This window comes from Vigna angularis, chromosome 3, assembly GCF_016808095.1.
Source record: "Vigna angularis cultivar LongXiaoDou No.4 chromosome 3, ASM1680809v1, whole genome shotgun sequence".
NCBI classification, from domain to species: domain Eukaryota; kingdom Viridiplantae; phylum Streptophyta; class Magnoliopsida; order Fabales; family Fabaceae; genus Vigna; species Vigna angularis.
The window spans coordinates 41,511,267-41,531,748 of NC_068972.1; the positions used below are offsets into that span (position 1 = coordinate 41,511,267).

Sequence of the window (20,482 nt, forward strand, 5' to 3'; positions counted from 1 at the left end):
TCGTGCATGACTTGCTGTCTCGTTGCGATGGTCATGGTTATCGCAGGAAGATGTTGATGGCAATTCACGGTGGAGGAAGGGAAAGATGGTCATGGTGGTGTTTTTGGGTGGTTGCTAGATGGAGAAGATGAACAGCGGTGGTGGCGGCCCGACCATCTGGTTAGGGTTTCGAAATGTTTGATGATGGAGATGCGAAAATCGTGGCTGGCCGGGAGCGTGGCGGCAGCAGTTAGGGTTAGGGGGAAATTAGGGTTTCTGGAAGTAGGAGATGATGATGATGTGTCAAATGTGATGTGTCACTTATTGCACAACTGCACAGTCGGTCGTTAACGATTTAAACGCGGTCTAAACAAAAATTATATTCTTTAGAACAACATTAAAAAAAAAAAAAAACTAAAACTAAATCAAATACACTTAAAAAAAAAATAGGGACCATTAAGCCTATTATATACTAACAATGTTACCAATGGATCCTGACAATCCTGACAAGAAAGTGCTATGTTTGGAGATACTGTTCAGACCACGACAAAAAAAATTACTATACAAAAATTCATCGTGAATTAATTTACTATATTTATTAGTACTTTTCGATATTCGTTATAATCTTTATTTTTCTTACAGCATATATTTTTCATCTGAATAATTATTTATTTCATTACTTTCTTTTTGTTATTCCCTTAAAGAGAAGTGTTGTCTAACCTTTTTTTTTGAAAGAAACAAATTTCCAAATTTTATGAAAAAAGTATTAATGAAAAAATTATATGACAATTTATTTTAACATTTTCTTATTTGACTTATATTGCTATTATATGTTTGAAATAAGATTTGTTTTTCTTTATATATATATATATATATAATTTATTTATGATTTTTTTTATTTTTTAAAATGATAAGATATTTTATAAATATCTGGATAACAATGAGTTGAAATGAAGCACTTGAATTTCTGAGAAGCTGCATGATATGGGAAAAGTGATTAATTTCAAAGATGCTTATTGACAGTGAAAGATCCTTGAAATAATACATTGATTCCATTGGTGAGAATATTAAAAGCTTAACCAAAATCTTAAATTTGGTGAAATTAGGAAAATGGGCTAAAGGGGAATGCACCCACTTTCAATTGTGATTGAAAGTTATGTGTCCTATGTTCTATGGATAATCATTCTTCATCGCACACTTATTATTTAAATAAAAACAAACAATAAGGGTCCTTTTCATTTTCTCTTCACATCATCTCTAATCAAACCTTTCACATTAACCCTTTCTTACCAAATTTAAGAGATTTTATCTAAGAAGTTAAAATTGATTATCTTAATTTTGAAGGTTTTTTTATTTTTTTGTACCTAAATTTATAATATTGAGATTACTAATGTGAGTGCTTAATTTAATTTATTGGATCCTATAATTAATCTATATATTAATATATACTTGAAATATGTTGTCTGTTAGTTTCTCTTTTTTGTAACTTAAAAATTGTAACCGATAAATGCTTTTACCAATTAAAGTCATAGAATTTGATTTTGAATAAGGTCAAAATTAATGTAAGAAACTTAGATAAATTATAGAAGATGAGAATTAGAAAGAGGAAGTGTTTCTTTTAATGAAAAGAAAAGAAAGAAAATAAAAAAGAAAAAGAAAAGAAGGAAAAAGAAACCATTGGGCTTGACCCAATCTAATTACACACTCATGCATGAGTACTTTCACAAATGGAATGAACACAAGTAAGAGAAAGTTTATGTAAAACAAAGAAATAGTAGTATTATATATATATATATATATATATATATATATATATATATATATATATATACTTACCAACTAAGTTCGCAGGAAAGTCATTCTCAGCTAAAGAAAAATAGATTAAGATTCAAACATCCCATAATCTCACATTTTATAATTCATAATTGATATATTGTAACATTATATTTAAGATAACATCCGACAATCTCACATTTGATAATTCATAGTTGATATATATATATATATATATATATATATATATATATATATATATATATATATATATATATATATATATATATATATATATATATATATATATATATATATATATATATATTAAACTCATATTTCAACAATAAACTCATAAATATAACTCGAATTCTTCTAATTTATTCTTCTATCTCTGTTTTCATTGGCACTAAATCAGACGACATTCCTTCATCTGTTCCTGTATAACGAATTATACGATCATCGCACATACACAAACACAAACAAGTAGGGTGACCTAACATGCAACAAATCATTTATAAACATGCATGATTACTTTGATACACTCAACAAATATTATATAATAATTATGTCAGACACCCTCATACCATCATACAACAATTGTACCATAGATACTCATCCCATCATACCACAATTCCTAATAGACACTCATCCCATAATACCCCATAAACACTCATCTCACAATACTCAATAAACACTCATTCCACAATACCCAATAGACACTCATTCACAATACCCAATAGACACTCATTCCAGAATACCCAATAGACACTCATTTCAGAATACCCAATATACACTCATTCCATAATACCCAATAGACACTCATTCGGATGATACATTGATGAACGGTCATGGGAGGTTATGCACTTGTGATGACTTCTACTTCTTCTTACAAATACACTTCCAAAATACTCCATATCATCCACAAGGTTAGTCCTCAACACTATGTCCAAAACCAGCACATAGACCAAGACCTCTTGCCCCTCTCACCACATAATTCATCCTTCTCTACTTGAGACTGAATGATTGTTAGAGTATCAGGATAACCTCCAACGAGAGGACCCTTAACATCAACATATACCTAAATACCATATAATTACAGAATCTCTCCACGAGACTCATACCATGCTCATATTTCTCAACTCCTATTATACCATTACAAAATCTCCCCATAATACTCATATCATGTTCAGATGCATAAATTCAAATCCAATATAATAAAATACAATCATCACAAAAATCATACAAAATGAATATATCACAAAATAAATTAACAATACTAAAATATCACCATAAATGGTCACCGAAGAAGAATCAAATGTTTGATGAATCAAACTCACCATAAACGCCAGTACATATGACTAGTCATAACTTACTAGATTTGACCAGGGCTGCTCTATGATCAAGGATGTACCAATTCCGGTTTTTAAGATTCATCAATCCTACCATCACAATTATAATTCATAATTCCATATCTACCACAATAACATGAATTCATTAGAAATTTTCATTCCAACAAGATATATTGCACAATAATTTAACAGTACATAATCTGTTCAACAAGATTTAAGTTAAAAACCTATCGAGTAGACTTCCAGGAAAGAGAGGTGTGTCACAATGGACAACTTAAGTACCAAGTCTTTCCTTAGCCAAAGTGTTCCTCAACTAGTTTTTAACAAATTTCTTATTTACAGATTCAAAACAACAACATATAATATTAACACAGAAATTCAATATAGATAGATATACAGTAAGCACATATGTTTTTCATTAACCGTATACACACAGAATTTCAAGACACTCCCCTACCTATATTCCAGTCCCGAAAACCCTCAAGAACATCTACTCTTCTTGCAACTAAAAATTTCTTCCTAACTCTTTCTTCTCTATTTCTCAAGATTTCTCACTTGATACTTCCTCTCTTTGTGCATAATAGTCTCCCTTCACATGGCTATTTATAGTCCAAAAATTCTACTATCACCATTTTTTTAATATTATTTATTATATTTTAATATTATTTTATGATATTAATATTTTAATCACCACTTGACATATTGGATCCCTCAATAATAATATTATTTATTATATTTTAATATTATTTTATGATATTAATATTTTAATCACCACTTGACATATTGGATCCCTCAATAATGCCTTCAAACTTGGAGTGTTTTATCCACTATCAATATTTTAAATTTTTTTTAATTTTTTTAAAGAAAAAGGTAGAAAAGAGTTTGAACCCATGTTCTTGAAATCACCACAATTTTCTACCATTTAAGCTACCAAAATTTCTTATTTAGCTTTTCACATTTTATTTTTACTAGTAATAAAATTGTTATTATTAAGGTAAATATTTTTCATGGATCTTACAAAGATAATCTCATTTAAAGGTAAAAATATAGTTATTTATTATTTACTCTAAGAAATTAAAATTGATCTATTGTTAATATTCAATATTGTTACATGCTTAATTTATATATATATATATATATATATATATATATATATATATATATATATATATATATATATATATATAATATAACATTTTTTCCGTGTTCAAAGTCTAAAATCTCAACAATAGTATTAAGATTCGTTATTTTTAATGACTTATAAAATAAAACAAGATGAAAATTTTTCATAAGTTGTTTTTCTATTCTTCGATGGCGAAACCTATAACCTATCACTATAAAAATGAAAAGTTATAAAGGGATTATATTTATGGAAAATTGTGGAACAAAATTACATAGTCAAATCGTTATTTTAAAATTTCCCTATAGTCAAAATCAAAAAGCTAAAGAAAAAATAGATAAAGAAGTAATGTTGTTAAAATGGATTGTAACCCGCGAGTCAACCCAGCTCACCATGAGTTTGAGCCGGGTTGGGTTGGAAAAAAATGTAATTTTTTTTATGTGAGTTAGTTTTCAACTTAGCATACTTAGAACCCGGTTCATCTAGGTTAAACCTGTAGTGAGACGGGGTTAGCTCACAAACTCATTAATTTAATTTAATTACTCATTATTTTGTGTTTCAATATTATTAGTTAACATTTCTTTTATTATATTGTAGATGTGGATAAAAAAAAAAGATGTTTCAAGAGAGAAAAATATTATAGATTTATCTATTCAAAGACTCTAATATTATAAATGGACAAGTTATACAACAATTACCAATATTAGAAACTTAATTGTTCTCCTTTTGTGCTTGCTTTTGGATTACTCTTAGATTTCATGATATTTTTATTTTATTTTAAATTGTCTTTGGAGTTTAACATCATTTTAGAGTGAAATTTATTTAGATTTGAATTAAAAAAAGTTATAATTTTTTTTATTTCAAAAAAACTTATAATTAAATGAGCCAGTGAGCCAACCCGTTTAACCCACTGACCTGTGATGGATTGAGCAGAGTTCGAATTTTTTTAGCATGCTAATAAATGAGCCGGGTTGGATTGGTGGGAGTTGCTCCCTCCACCACCCCAAATCCTACACCTCCCTACTATTTTTTTTATTCTAAAACTACCTTTTTTACTTTAACATTTTTCTTTTTTACTTTTTTTATGAAAACCCTAAATTTCTTCCTCTCATTTTCACTCTCACATCCGTACAGCCCTACACCCACCAAACTCTCACTTTCTCTCTTTCATATTCTCTCTTTCTCTCCACTCTAGATCTGTTTCTTCTCAACTCATTCTTCATATCCGTTTCCACTTCCTTAATTTTTTTTCTCCATTTTGGTCTCTTGGTTGTGTGGTGGTTGGGCGGTGGTGGTGCGGTGTTAGTTCGGTGTTGGTGCAGTGTTGGTGCGGTGTTGATGCGATGGTGGTGCAGGGTGGTGGTGCTTCATTCGTGGGTGCGCCTACTGTTCAATTTGGTCTATTGGTGGCTGCGTTTTCTTTTAGAGCATTTTCACTCAACTATATCACCTTGTTTGTGCGTTTTTCTCAATAGCTTTAGTTTTTTGTTCAGTAACACCACTGCCAACTTTGGGATTATTATATTTACCCCCAAAAGTATATGTATCCTCTCATTAATTATTGTCTGAGTTGTATAGGATGCTTTTACTCTACAGCAGTTGGAGGATTGAGATGCTATGAGAATCCAAAGAACAAGATTACTGCAGTACCTGCCGAAGAAGAGGAAATCTGGGGTGCGACTTTTAAGGTAAATAGATGACAAGAGTTTAAGTATTATTGCGGGTAAAACTCTCAGTTCTCTCTACAAAATATTCTTTTCCTCTATTTAGAATAGAAAACCAGTCCAAATAGTAATTTGAGATTATTAACACCAGAACATGAGTTCATAAAAACACCATGAATACAGCAACATTGCACTAAATAAAAAAGGATAGTTTTCCAAAAAGAATGGGTTAGACTAACTTAAACTCGATCTCCACATCTGTTTCTAGAGTTTAAAAAGGTTAGAGTAGAAATTAATTATGCAAATAGGATTGCAAGTAGCAATTAAATTTTAATATAGTGATAGTTCTCCTTGAAACATCCGCAACAGCGAAATTAGAATGTATATTTGATTTGGTTCTCAAGTGGTTGGCAGGTCTGGTTTAGGTACGACGTCTTTGGCTGACTGGACTGGATTAACAAGAAAGAAATTGGAAACTTCACCACACAAAAATATTATTTATTTATTTATTTATTTAATTCCTTACAGCTTGATTTCCAAAATTTATTTTTGCATTCATGGTTTATGTCTTGACTCTGTTGCTCCCTCCATAAATGAACTTGGATGAATGATCAGGTGGAGGGATCAGCAGTTCTTGCAGCCACAGAGTACTAGATTCATCTTGGAGTACAGTATGGTGTGATGTGTTAATGGAGTGATGACTGTAAGGCATGCACAAGGGACCATGTAAATACCTTTTAGTAACTGAGAAAAGTGCGACTGGTAGTAGTTGTTTGTTCATTAGATAGGATTTACTATGTTTCTGGTTCTGGTGTACAGTTACGCTTTCTGATGTAATACAAATGTGCCTGAGTTTCTCTCGTACTCATTCATATTGGAACAACCTAACATAAAAAAATATAATGAAAATTAGATAATTAAAACGTATAATTATATAAACTAAGGTTGAGAAAAATAATGTAAAAATAACTAAAATCAGTAAGATTTTTAAGAAAGAAAAAAGTTTAAATACTGATTTGGTATAGTTTGTTTACTTTGACCTTTATTTTGATTTAGTGTTGAATCAAATTCTAATTTTAATGAATTATGTGTTTAATTTAATCATTTCGCTAACACCATCTAAATAGTTAAAAATAAAATGTACAGTGTGATCCATTATTATTACGTCAGACTTCACCTTTTCCAATTTTTTCATCATGCGTAAGAGTCTTTTTTTTAAGTCTAAAAAAGCAAATAGCAAAAAATAATCTATAGAAAAAAAAATGATATTTTATAAGTATGTTTGAGTCCTTTTGATATAATTTTCTTACATTACCTCTTCACCATATAAAATTGAAATAATTAATTATGAATAAGTTATCTATATCTATATAAAAAAATATTTATCTTTTTTATGGACAAATTTATTTTATTATTTCATTTTTAAACAATTTTTTTAAATTAAAATAATTATTTTATAAATTTTACCTTTTAAATGAATTTTTTAAATTTAGCCAATTTTTTTACTTAATCTTGTTTTTAAACTTAACATTTTTAATTAAAAAATACTATAAAATAAATAAAAAATATTTATATTTTAATTTTATAATTATAATAATAAAAAATTATTATTATTTTATTATAAAAAAATAACACACATGTAGCACATGTATTTTTACCAATTTACAGAAAAATTTACCAATGGTTATTATATATTTGAGTCACTAGTTTATATATATTTTTAGTGTAAATAAATCAATTCAATCACTAAAAAACAATTTATAAATTTCATTACATTGACAAAACATACCTTAATTAGTTTTTTTCTAAAAGTTAAATATAAAAAAAACATTTTAAAATTGTCAAAGAGGAAAAGAATAATTAAGATTGTGAGAGAATTAATTTACACAATAATGAAAAAAAAAGACTTCTTTTATCGTTAAAAAAAAACTTTTTTTATCGTTAAAAAAAAAACATTTTTTATCGGTCCCAAGATTGATATACCTATATAAAAGAAGGACTATAAAAAATATCTATTTTCTATACTGATTAGAGAAATAATGTAAAAGGTATTACTTTTCATACTAACTAAACACACAACTAATATAAAAAAAATATTTCAAATAGTGAACCATCATTCAATCACCTCATGAAACTAATGTTCAAAGTGCCACCACTACTAAAACACCTCTCCATCGTGAACAAGACCACCAGAGCAACTTCTTCCCTCATCACCTCACACCACTGCAACTATCTATCTTAGATTGAAACAGAACCAAAACACACCATCCTTTCATAGTTCTGCACATTGCAAGTTCATCGTTACAAAAATCTCAGTGTTACAACCATAAACAATGTCATGGAAACCCTGCACCATAGAGATGACCACCATCGTGTGAGCCACAAGCAAATAGATAACACAACCAAGCACCAATAACCACCATGAACCAGATTCAAGTCATGAATAACGCAAAAACCATTACACAATATCATGTAACCGTTATAAATCTGTCTCTACAACCTGTAAGAACAACAACCATAATCACTACGCATTAACAACTCTGTATCCACAATTCAAAACTCAAAACCCTCAATCCACCGTCACAACTTGGTAAAACACCAATAAAAGCTATGCAAATCAACCACCATCTTCTGTGTGACATCCTAAAATATATAGAAAAGACATACATATAATAAATATGTCATCATGCATAATATAAGAAAACAGTCAAGAGTAATTAGGATTACAGTCATCTTAGAATAGTGTGAAACTGAAAACTAGAGTATTAGAGTTCGTCCCTGAAAATTACAGAAAATTTAAAACTTTAAATAACTAAAGTTATTCAAAAATAATATGAGTTCATGGAAATAAAAGCTAACAAATCTAAGCTGCAGCACTGTCGTTCCTATCAAGAATTGTTTCCAAAGTATCTCCTCGCCATCTGCTCCCACCCAAATGGATGATCATCGCAAAAGGAAACACATACAACATGCACAAACACAAGCAAGTAAGGGTGAACTAATTAAATATAAAAAAAACATGCATCATGTCAAGCATAAAACCTACAAGAGTTATTCTCAAATCAAAACAGATTAAGACAGGTATCCTAACATGTTGAACACTAGACTTGACTCGTCCGAACTTTAGAATGAGAGTCGAGTTATGGTGGGTCATGCACCCGTGGTGGCTTATGAAACTTGGGTTCCCTACCTTGCCACACTCACGAGGTTAGTCCATTCCGCGCCTTGGAGGATACTGGAAGCCTCCGAGACTAAGACCTCCTGCTACTCCTCACCACATGCTTCAATCCTTTCTACGTGAGAAGAAAGACCATTGGAGGGTCAGGAAGACCCCCAAGACTGAGCTCGCTCCTACTTTCATTCTAAACCACTAAAAATCTCACTAAGAGATTCTACACATGGAACTTAGTTTACCACTTGGATCGTACTTTCATAACTTTGTAATCATATACTTTTTGCCACAATCAACATATACATAATCTCAACAAGATACTTTAACTCATTCATCACAAGTTATAAAAGTAACAGCTCCATAAATTTAATCTAAATTTATGAATACCAAAATCTTTATAATTTATTTTTAATGCCTACACTCATATATACTGAAAACATGTTTCCTTTAGTACTATTATAATAGTTATATTAACCTTAATTCTATTATAATATTTATATTAAATGAGTAAGTGTACTAAGCATTCCTAATTTTCATATTAAACCAACACTATAACATTCATTCATATTATAATATTATAAATTATTATGAACATCACCAACTATCACCATTTTCTTTTATACATATCATACGTACCTATTAATTTTTCTTTTATATAATTATATTATATTAATAGAATATGTACTCTCTGTTGCTAATTTTATATACATAACGATATTATATTAATATAATTTATTATCATACTTACTCTTGCATCTTTTGTATAAAATATATTAATATAATTTATCTCATACTTTCTTTTATATATATATAAATATATATATATATAAATATATATATATATATAAATATATATATATATATATAAATATATATATATATATATATATAAATATATATATATATATATATATATATATATATATATATATATATATATATATATATATATATATATATATATATACCAAACTTACTCCCTGCATCTTATATATATCCCTATTATATTAATGTAATATACATTACACTATATATTTTCTAACTCCAGCACTTCTTCCATAAACTAACCAGTATTGCATGGCTCCATTCTACTCACACACTCCTCCTATGCATGCAAAATTTCATGCTTCCAATATTTCTTAAAGTTTCTTTTACTAAAAAAAACCACCATTAACATACCTATACTATAATTATAAAGAAACCCCTTCTTCTTTTCTATTTTGTTCCTGACGCACACAACAACATTCTTCTAAGTTTCTCTCCACTCAACCTACGTAACCCACTTTTTTTTATATGGAAATGCTTAATTTACGTTCCTTTCCATTCACATACCCATATGCCAATTCCAATGCAATTAAAAATAATATTTTAATATACCCATAGACCACACGTTCATATATCTCTTCCAAGAATAAAAGCCCTCAACCAATGTACCTCATTATATTTCACACATACAGTCCGCTCACACTTCCTAATTCTTATACTCCAAATCATTCAAATTTGGTAACCACATAATTTAAATATTAGATGCACAAATTTTTGATAAAACAGAAACGCGCTGTAGGAAAAATATCATTTTCGAAATTAACATGCATACATATACACAAAACAGATTCAACCCAAAAATAATTAGCTCCCCTTACCTTCTTCTTTTGGGTTGCTCAATACAATTCATAGTAGATGCCCTAACAATACCCTCCACAGAGAATGGAACTTGAAAGAACCAGTCAAAACAGGAAATTGTTCAATTCAAAATGAAGCTCTTGCCATTGCGATCGTTTAGGCAACTTCAAATTAAAATTTAAACGGTTCATTGTTTGGATGTTTTAGAGAGAAGACAGAGCAATTATTTAGGAAAAAAAGTTTCTATTTAGAAAAGGGAAAGAGCTCAGGAAAGTGAAAAAGAACTCTAAGAGCCCTTCCTAAGATTAAGCTGGCCTTAGGCTGATGGGCTTGGCTGCCCCACATAAGGCCCAATGGCCCCTTATTCATTTACAGACCCTTACATTTTGTACCAATTCTAATTAGAATCAATATAAAAAGTTTTATTATTTATAACAAAAATGTCACCGCATTCATTTTCTATATCTGTTGTAATTAAAATCGGTATAAAAAGTTTTCTTATGTATTACAAAAATGTCATCCATCTACTTTCTATTATAACTATAACTAATATAAAAAGTTTTCTTCTTTATTATAAAACTTGTACTGCGTTCACTTTTTATATGTCTTATAACTACCATTAATATAAAACATGTTATCATATTTATAATTATGTCACCGTATAACTTTCTATACTTGGAAAATTATCAGTGGTATAAATTGTCATTATAAAAAGTGTCCTTTTCACTGGTAAGATGAAAGAAAGTTTATCATTGAGTTGAATGAAAAAATAATAATCCTTAGTGAAAACTAAAGCATTTGATTGTGCAAATGCAATTGCTTTGAATTGAACTTATAATGTCATAAATGGTTAAAGGAGCATTTGATTAAATCAGTAACTTCATTAAATTATTTCAACGTTAAAAATTTATTGCAACATTAAGAAAAAATAGTTGAAAATTAAAAAAATTTATTGCAGCAATTAAAAGAACTCAATTCTTTACATAAATGACTTTCATTGCAATTTTCTTATAGTCATATTTTTTTTTCTCTCTCTTGTTTGGAACTGAAATATCAATCTGTGGTATTCAGAGTTGAGGTATATCTTCTCCCTTCACCTCTTAATATTTTTCTGCTTTCCATGTCTCAGTCGAATTCGATAGTGTTTAGGTATAAAGTATATTGTTCGTTGACTTTTTATTTTAATTTTGTGATTTTGTAACTTTTCGTGCTGTTGTTTATGTTTCATGGAAATGCCACAATAGCATATTATATATAGAGAAATAGATAGATAAATAAATATGATTGTCCTTTTATTGCTAATTTGTGCTAGAGGACATTTTAATCGTTAATATCAAATTCTCAGTTTTATAAGTGATTTTAATTGTGAAAAGTAAAAATTCTTCTAATATAATTTCATGTGCTTGAGTTTGAAGTAGATATGGAATGGGTGTTGAGTTTTTTAAGGAGATTTATGAAAATAGTTATATTATTTTTAATTTAAAATATTAAAACAATCAATTTGAGGAATTTTTTCATTTTATATTGTTTTATTTTCTATTTTTACTAAACATAAGATTCAAATTCACATTTTAAACTTTTAAAAATGGGTTTGTTTGGGGTTTAACAATTCTTTAATAGACAAAAAAAGTTCTTTATATATATATATATATATATATATATATATATATATATTATATACACTTTTCTGTGTTTTCTTCTTTTTATTTGCTAATTAATTTCTATCTAATTTGTAATATTATTCTTTTAATCAATAATTAGGTGTATTAGTAATTTTTTTTTAATAATTTTACTGAAGACTGAAAAACATTGAGTTGCTTTGTTACAAGACAAAAATAAATAAATTATACGTTAAATGAGACTTTTGTATTTTGTAACGGAAAACTAATAAATGAGCACCTACCCCCACACACCCACGCAAGACATTTTGCATGTACACTGTTCTTTGATTAAACTTTTATTTTGGCTACTTTTTTCGTTTTCCTATTAAACTTCTCTCTGTATGACGAAAATATAAATTGTTCAAAGCAAAGTTAATATATATATATATATATATATATATATTCTTCTGTGTGTTTTCTTCGTGCAATTTATATTGGATTTTGTTTCAAAACATTTGTGTTTATAATATATATAGTTTTTATTCGCAATTTCTTTTTATCTTCAACCATTTGCATGATATTTTTCTTTAGGAATACTATAACAATTTCATATAATTGAAAATCAATAAATTCAAATTTATCAATAAATTTTTTTATAAATACTTTTTTAAGTACGAAATTGTCCGTAAAATTTATGAGAAAGACATGTTTATAAATTATAATTAGTATTATAAAAAAATATTATTGTCAGCAACTAAGTATCATAATTATCCATGACGAAGTATCATCCATTAATAAATTACAAATCTTATTATCAACGAATATGTTTGTCAATTGCTTATTATTGCAATTACTGATAGACACATTTCGTTGATAAATTCGTCCCCAAATTCTTTGTTCAGTTTAGTGAAGTCTTTTTTTTTGTATATTTAGAGGAGATAAGTGAGAAGAAAAAGGTAAGAAGAAGAGAAGGGAAGGAGGAAGAAGAAGAGAAGGATGAGGAGAGGTGGCTTAGTGGTGATGCAGATACACAACGGTAATGTTCACTAGTGACACGGATGATCATCGGTGACATGACGATGACGCGAAGGTGGACATCAGTAACAATGGTTGTCAGAGTTAGAGAAGGAGGTGGAGGAAAAGGAAAAAAAAAAGTATTTGAAGTCACACAGTGTTTAGAGATAAGGCAAAATTATAATATATAAGTGGGGTGCAAACCTCACCTTACAAGTCGGTTTTGTGGTGATGAGTTAGGCTTAAACCCACTTTCTGATATCGTATCTGAGCTATGGTTAAAGTTTATCCTAGCAATATTTCTTGTTTTTTGGGCATTTCTATTCCATCCGCTATCGGGCAATTATCGGACCACCCAATTTCTACTATCATGCACGAGATGTCTATACCTCGACATGAAGGGGGTGTTGAAAGTCCCACATCGACTAGAGATAAGGCAAAATTATAATATATAAGTGGGATGCAAACATCTACTTATAAGCCAATTTTGTGAGGATGAGTTAAGTTTAAACCCACTTTTTGATAAAAAGATAAAGAAAAAATATGGTCAGAAGAAGAAGGAAGATGATGAGTTGGAAGTGACAACACGATGAAAAATAAAGGAAAAGGAGGAAGAAGGAGATCCAATAACTTATTTTAATCCAATTATGTTAAAAGAAATTGTCGTGTTAAAAACGTTTTTCAACTGAAATTAGAATGAGAACGTGTTGGTGTAAACAATTCAAATAAAGTTGAGGTATAACCCTTCTTCTCTCTTTCTCTCTTTTGCGAATGCTCATGACTTTTAATATGTGGTGATTGTTATTTTGCAGCTGTTATATAAATTTGATTCCTTTTTAAATCAGTGCTAGAAGTTGGAAAAAACATTAATTTTAATCTTAGTTTTCTGAGGATTAAAGTTCAACTCATTTGTTTTGTTAATTGGGTTTAAAAGGGTTATATGAAATGAGTTTATGAGATATAATCATGTATACTAGCAAAGATGCGTGAAATAATATTATAAATTCTTCCCATTTATTTTTTTACAAGTATTTTTAGGAGTCTTCTTCATTTATTGAGGCATATGAGACATGTTCTAGCTCTATCATTATTGACTTCCACAAATGACAATTTGCATAATCTTCTTACATGATTTAAAGGTTTGACACATTTGAAATTTACATAACCCAAAAAGGGAAATGTAATGGGTTTGTAGAGTCAGGTTATGTCTGAATTGGCAAATATGATGTATGCAATTGTACTATATGTCAATTTATTTTTCTCACAGCATGTGTGATCTTTACTTTTACTGATTCTTTTCCACACTTAAAACACGAGTCTTCTTGATTCAAAGATCTATATGATACACATGCTCTATATGAATCAATTGACTTAGACCAATGTCAATAGAGATTACTTAATGCTTTTTCTTAGGGCATATATGATGATCATCTTTTCTTGAATTGTTGCTCTATGACTGTTCAGAGATTAATTTGGATTCAATTGGAGTAGCTAGCATGGAGCAAAACCAGCATGGTCAACCAGGAAGAGGAATTGGTTCTGCTCCTGCGCAAGAAGCACATAACAAGAACCATTATCAGTCCAAACCTACCAATCCTCCTATTCAGACTGTTGGTCCTTCTGTTCCTTCACCCTACCCAGGAGAGCATCACTCTGCTCTCGGACGCATGCACCGACAACAGCAACAACAGGATCAGTTGGAGGAAAAAGTAAAGTGCTTTTGGGCACAACAACTGAAGGAAATTGAGGAGAGAACTGATTTAAGGAATCGACACAGTATACCTCTGTCGAGGGTTAAGAAGATCATGAAGAGTGATGCAGATGTGAAGTTGGTTTCAGCTGAGGCTCCTGTGGTGTTTGCCAAGGCCTGTGAACTGTTCATAATGGAGCTCACAATGAAAGCTTGGGCTAACGCCGAGGACAACAATAGGAGTACAATCAAGAAGTCTGACGTTGCATCTGCAATTGCCAGGACTGATGTGTTTGATTTTCTTGAGGATATTGCCCCCATTCCTAGGGTTCACAAAAACACAATGATGCATCCATTGCTTCCAGGCAATGCTCCAACACCAACTGAGAATGTTCCTTATATGCCACCTCCTCAACATGTTGCAAGCCCACCACCACCTTATGTTGCAGCTACAACTCTTCATCAAATTCCTCACGCGTTGCAAACCTATCCTCTCGCTCCAAGTTCAACTGTCCCCCCCAATCAGCAAAACCCTTCTCCTACTTCAGATGATTGAACAAAATAAAAGGTATTTGGTGAAAAAACAATGGTCTTTTCTTGATAAAAGTTGACATGGAAAGCATGTCATGCAGAATAAAAAGCCTTTACATGGTAAAAACAATGGTACTTAAGCTCCCCATTCGTGTTTTACAATGGATTTGTAGTTTTTTGGTGTGGGTTAAAAATATAAATGTATTGAACTACATATTTTCAGATTTGATGGATAATTCCCAAAGTTGCCTTCTGATATTGGAGGTTTCAACCAATCGTTTCCATTTTTGGGATTGATCATTAGTAGTTTGATGCGGTAGACCTTTAAGCTTGTATTTGATTCGAATTTGTCTGTGAATCATCTTGAGATATTCAACGATTATGCATATCATGATTAATTGTGTTTTTGAGATATTTAATAAGTTGATGTTTTTGAGAAACATTCATTTTGAGAAACATCAAAATGTTTTAGTTCCTCATGAAGTCATCTAGAAACAGTTGTAAAAACAGTGTGCTTACAGAATGGATGTTAGTCATCCTTGTTCTATTATAATTTAATTCATTTTGTAACCGATAAATGCATGTCATATTAACAATAGTATTTAATATTAATAAATAATGCTATTGAAGTCCGTGTTCATCATTAAATAAAGTTATTAAAACATTGAAACTGACTCCTTTCTTGGACTTTTATTACCCCACCTTATTTATATATTCATTTTCTTGTTTTGGATTGGAACTCAAATCTCAACTGTTAATCAAGACAAAGTTAAGGTATATCTTTTTATCTCTTCTCTGTGTTTTCTTCTTTGTCATCTGACGATCAAATTCTCATACGTTCGTGTTTGTGTGTTACAATTTGGAACTCCTTATTTTCCAGCTATTTTCCAGGTTGCATGCCCTCTTATAGCATTATATATACATAGATGTCTATTTAATTATTGCTAAGAGAAAGATTTAATTTTTAATTTCAATTATCAGGTTTGCCTACGATTTTGAATGTTGATAATAAGAATAATTAATTTTATATAATTTAAGGTTAGACACATTTTATTTACTTGAGCCTTTGATACCCTTTATATGTGTTTTATAGTTGTGCTTATGTATAACATATAAGTTTGTTTTACCTGTGATTTTTTTTTTCAATGAGAAGATTCAAATGTCTTATGAGTTGTTTTGTTGGCCAGGCCCAAAAGCATTGTTTTTTTTTCCAAAAACATTCAAAGAGGCCTTTGTATTTTGTAACTCATAATAATAATAATAATAATATATATATATATATATATATATATATATATATATATATATATATATATATATATATATATATATATGTATGGGTGAGGTTTGTTAACTTACATAACTTCTTAAAGTATATCAAATTTTAATTGACAAAAATACTCTTATATATTAGGAATTCTAAGTTTTAAAGTTAAGGATATTTAAATAATTTCTAATTTTTTTATTTTTTATTTTAAATTAAAAGTAAAAATTATTAAAATATCTTTGTATTTAAAGTATGTCTTTTTTTCATGAATAAAATATTTTTATCAACTAAAATTTGGTATAATGTAAGAGATTACGTAAGTTAACCATATATATATATATACATATGAATTAATAGGGCTATGCAAGGGCTTGTAGGTTCTAATCATGTTTATACTATTAGGCTCCGTGTTTTCTAATTGCTATTTTGTAATGAGATTCAATCTAATTTCATAAAACATGTTTATGTTTACATGTATAATTGTATTGGTCAGTTTTGGTTTCAAAAACATGTTTTAAAGGTTGAGTTGTCTCGTTGACAAACTCAATAAAAAAAACGTTGCTTTTCAATATTTTAGCTTAATTAATGAGACTTTTGCATTTTGTAACAGATGATTAATAAATGTAGATAACACTAATAAATAACAGTTTTAATGAAAAATATTAAAAGCATTTACTCATCTTGATATTATATTTGACAAAAATATTTCTTATTTTAAAACGGATCATCACTTAGTTTGTTTTTATTGAAGTTCGCAAAATATTAATAATTTTAGTTTTAAATGAGACTTTATTAATTTGAAATTGATGACTAATAAAAGCTATAAAAACAATAAATGTGAGTATACGATGCTTAACTGGCATGAGTTGTTTAAAAGTAAAATTATTATGTCAAAATAGGAGCAAAAAATTGTTTAAATAACCCTCTTTTGAATACAAATTTCATTTTAATATAAGTTTCACGTGCATATATTCACATGTTGCTTTGAATATAAAGAAAGTTGTTTATAAAGTGAAAAGAATTACTTACACAGAAAGTTCTTAAAATTTATAAACGACTACTTTTAATTTAATTAATTCATGTAGGTAAGATCTACATTAAAATAATATTTTTAATTATACGTAGGAACATGAAAATTTTGAAAAACTAGTTTATTTTTTTAAAAAAAAACCTATACTTTAACACATTTTTTTTACTTTTGCTAGGAACCTTTTGTCATACAAAGAATGTTGTAGTTTTAAAAAATCTAATTACTTATACAGGAACATGAAAATTTTGAAAAACTAGTTTATTTTTTTGAAAAAACCTATATTTTAACACAATTTGTTTACTTTTGCTAGGAACCTTTTGTCATACAAAGAATGTTGTAGTTTTAAAACAAAGTAGTAATATATATTGATAATTAATGAGTTAAATAATTTTTATTTGGTTATATATATGCTTAATGAGGTTGTCAACTTCTTATCTTTATTATATTTGACAGTGTTATTAATTGGTAGAAATTTATTTTATTAAACAGCTTATTGGCGCTCTTTTAGATAACACTTTGTGTTCTATTGCCTATTGAAGAGCATATAGGTCTTTTTTTTTCAGAAGTTGTAGTTTGTATTAAGAAATATTTTTATAGTTAAATTAAACAATTTATTTTCCAGGTAGTAAATACTAGTATAAAAAAAGGAAAATAATAATAGAGTAACACATATTTATATTTATTTAACATATATTATAATATATTATAAGTATAAAATGATTATAAAAAAATTAAATTTTTTATTTAAAAAAAAACTATTGTAGCATAACTACTTGCAGTTCTTTCTTTGACTTTCATTATCACCTTCGTTTGTCTTAAAGTTTTCTCTCATTGTTTGGGAACTGAAATTTCACTTCGATCAAAGTAAATTCGAGGTATATATATCTTCTTCTCCGTGACTTTGTCCTTCTATGTTTTTACTATAATATATGTTGCTGGTTTTTAGTTTTTGCTAGTTGTTGGAAAAAGCTTTAATTTCTGATGTCAAGTATCATTTTTTTTTAGAAAAACGATTTTTTCACGGACCTAAATTTTATATATTTATTTGACACTATTTTTACTTATTTTTCTTCTCTTCTTTTTCTTTAAAAAAATACAATTTTTTATATTTTTATGAATATTTTACTTTTATCTGTATCAAATAAATATAAAAGTTTATCACGGTACATTCCTCTTTTTTTACTGTCTAATTGTGTGTAACAGAAACAGGCTTTTTGAGTTATCGTTAAAGTTTGACACAAATAATTTCATTTAGTTGAGTTTAAAACGGTCATCAATGTATTTGGTGTCTAAAATCGCCTATACTAGGCAAACATGATGTACGAAGTTGTATTATATACAGATTTTATTTTTCTTACAAATTTTTATCTTAATGATTCTTTTTCAAAATTAAAACTTGAGGAATCTTCTTGATGTGCTCTATTTCTGAATCACAAGGGTTTCTTTAGGGCATAGACGATGTTCGTTTTTCATGAATCCTATTGCTTATGGTATGAATGGTGAAATATTAATTTGAATTGAATAACAGCAGTTAAGATGGATCAAAACCAGCGACGTGAAGCAGGAAAAAGAATTGGTGGAGCTCCAGCACAGGCAGATGGAGGCAAGAAACAGGCAGTTGGTGTTCCTGTAGCTTCACCCTATGCTGGAGGGTATCGCTATGATCGGCAATGCATATACCAGCGGCAGCAAGAACAGTTGCAGCAACGGGTAAAAACCTTCTGGGAAAGACAGATGAAGGAAATTAAAGAGAGCAGTGATTTGAAGAACAACTTGCCTCTGTCGAGGATTAAGAAGATCATGAAGTTTGATGAAGATGTGAAGATGGTATCAAGTGAGGCTACTATGCTGTTAGGCAAGGCTTGTGAACTGTTCATAATGGAGCTCACAATGAGATCTTGGGCTCACGTGGAGGATGACAAAAGGAAGATAATTCAGAAGACTGATGTTGCATCTGCAATCTCAATGAATGATATGTTTGATTTTCTTGTTGATGTTGTTCCCAGGGATGACACTGTCCCAGTCATGGCGGGACAGCAGGTGCTTCCGGCGCCAAATCAGAATGCTCCTTGCCCTTATATGTCACTTCCACCACCACCACCACCACAGTATGCTGCTCCGACAACTGCTCCTGGGAATGCTTCTTCTTCATCCGCTGCAAATCCATTCTATTTCAACTTCAATCCCACCCCAGATGAACAAGGCCCTTCCAATTCCAATCATCGTTGAACACATAAAAGCTACCAAGTGAAGACAGTGCTGTTTAAGGATAATTTTATGGTCTGTATCTTCGACTTTAAATGAACCTTTCTCTTCCCTTTCCAGTTCAATGGTCTATCAGTACTTATGATTTGAATTCAATAAAACGTATCAAACTGTCTTCGGTGGCAATTTTATGGATAACTATTGTTGCTTAGTTATTTCTATTCCAGATTCTAGATTCTGCATTCATTAATTATATATAGAGAGAAATATATATAGATAGAAATAGATATATAGAATTATGATTCTTTGAAAAAAAAATGTTTGATACTAATAACTACTATTTTACAATCCACAGGAGTAAAATGTCTAACAAAAGTGAAATTTGTCATTAATATATATATATATATATATATATATATATATATATATATATATATATATATATATAAAGAAAAAGAGAG

At 29.1% G+C, this 20,482-nt stretch overlaps 2 protein-coding genes and 1 long non-coding RNA gene across 6 annotated transcripts; all 3 read left to right on the forward strand.

The window, feature by feature from the left end:
• Positions 1 to 5,361: 5,361 nt before the first annotated feature.
• Positions 5,362 to 6,749, forward strand: LOC108325590 (uncharacterized). Of its 3 annotated transcripts, none has more exons than XR_001831848.2 (3): positions 5,362 to 5,681; positions 5,803 to 5,912; positions 6,504 to 6,749. It is a non-coding gene; the product is annotated as an uncharacterized LOC108325590 (long non-coding RNA). The 3 variants fall into 3 exon arrangements; XR_008248083.1 differs by having other exon boundaries at positions 5,821 to 5,912; XR_001831847.2 differs by having other exon boundaries at positions 5,362 to 5,601.
• An 8,045-nt stretch (positions 6,750 to 14,794) lies between these two features.
• Positions 14,795 to 15,544, forward strand: LOC108324380 (nuclear transcription factor Y subunit C-2). Its single transcript, XM_017557327.1, has one exon. The coding sequence runs from the start codon at positions 14,795 to 14,797 to the stop codon at positions 15,542 to 15,544; it is 750 nt and encodes a 249-aa protein (XP_017412816.1).
• A 695-nt stretch (positions 15,545 to 16,239) lies between these two features.
• LOC108324379 (nuclear transcription factor Y subunit C-3) lies at positions 16,240 to 20,207 on the forward strand. Of its 2 annotated transcripts, none has more exons than XM_017557326.2 (2): positions 16,240 to 16,293; positions 19,345 to 20,207. In XM_017557326.2, exon 2 carries the CDS (start codon positions 19,353 to 19,355, stop codon positions 20,043 to 20,045), a length of 693 nt encoding a protein of 230 aa, XP_017412815.2. In that variant the 5' UTR covers positions 16,240 to 16,293; positions 19,345 to 19,352; the 3' UTR covers positions 20,046 to 20,207. The 2 variants fall into 2 exon arrangements, with proteins under 2 accessions (XP_017412815.2, XP_052731438.1); XM_052875478.1 differs by having other exon boundaries at positions 16,266 to 16,293; positions 19,348 to 20,207.
• Positions 20,208 to 20,482: the final 275 nt, after the last annotated feature.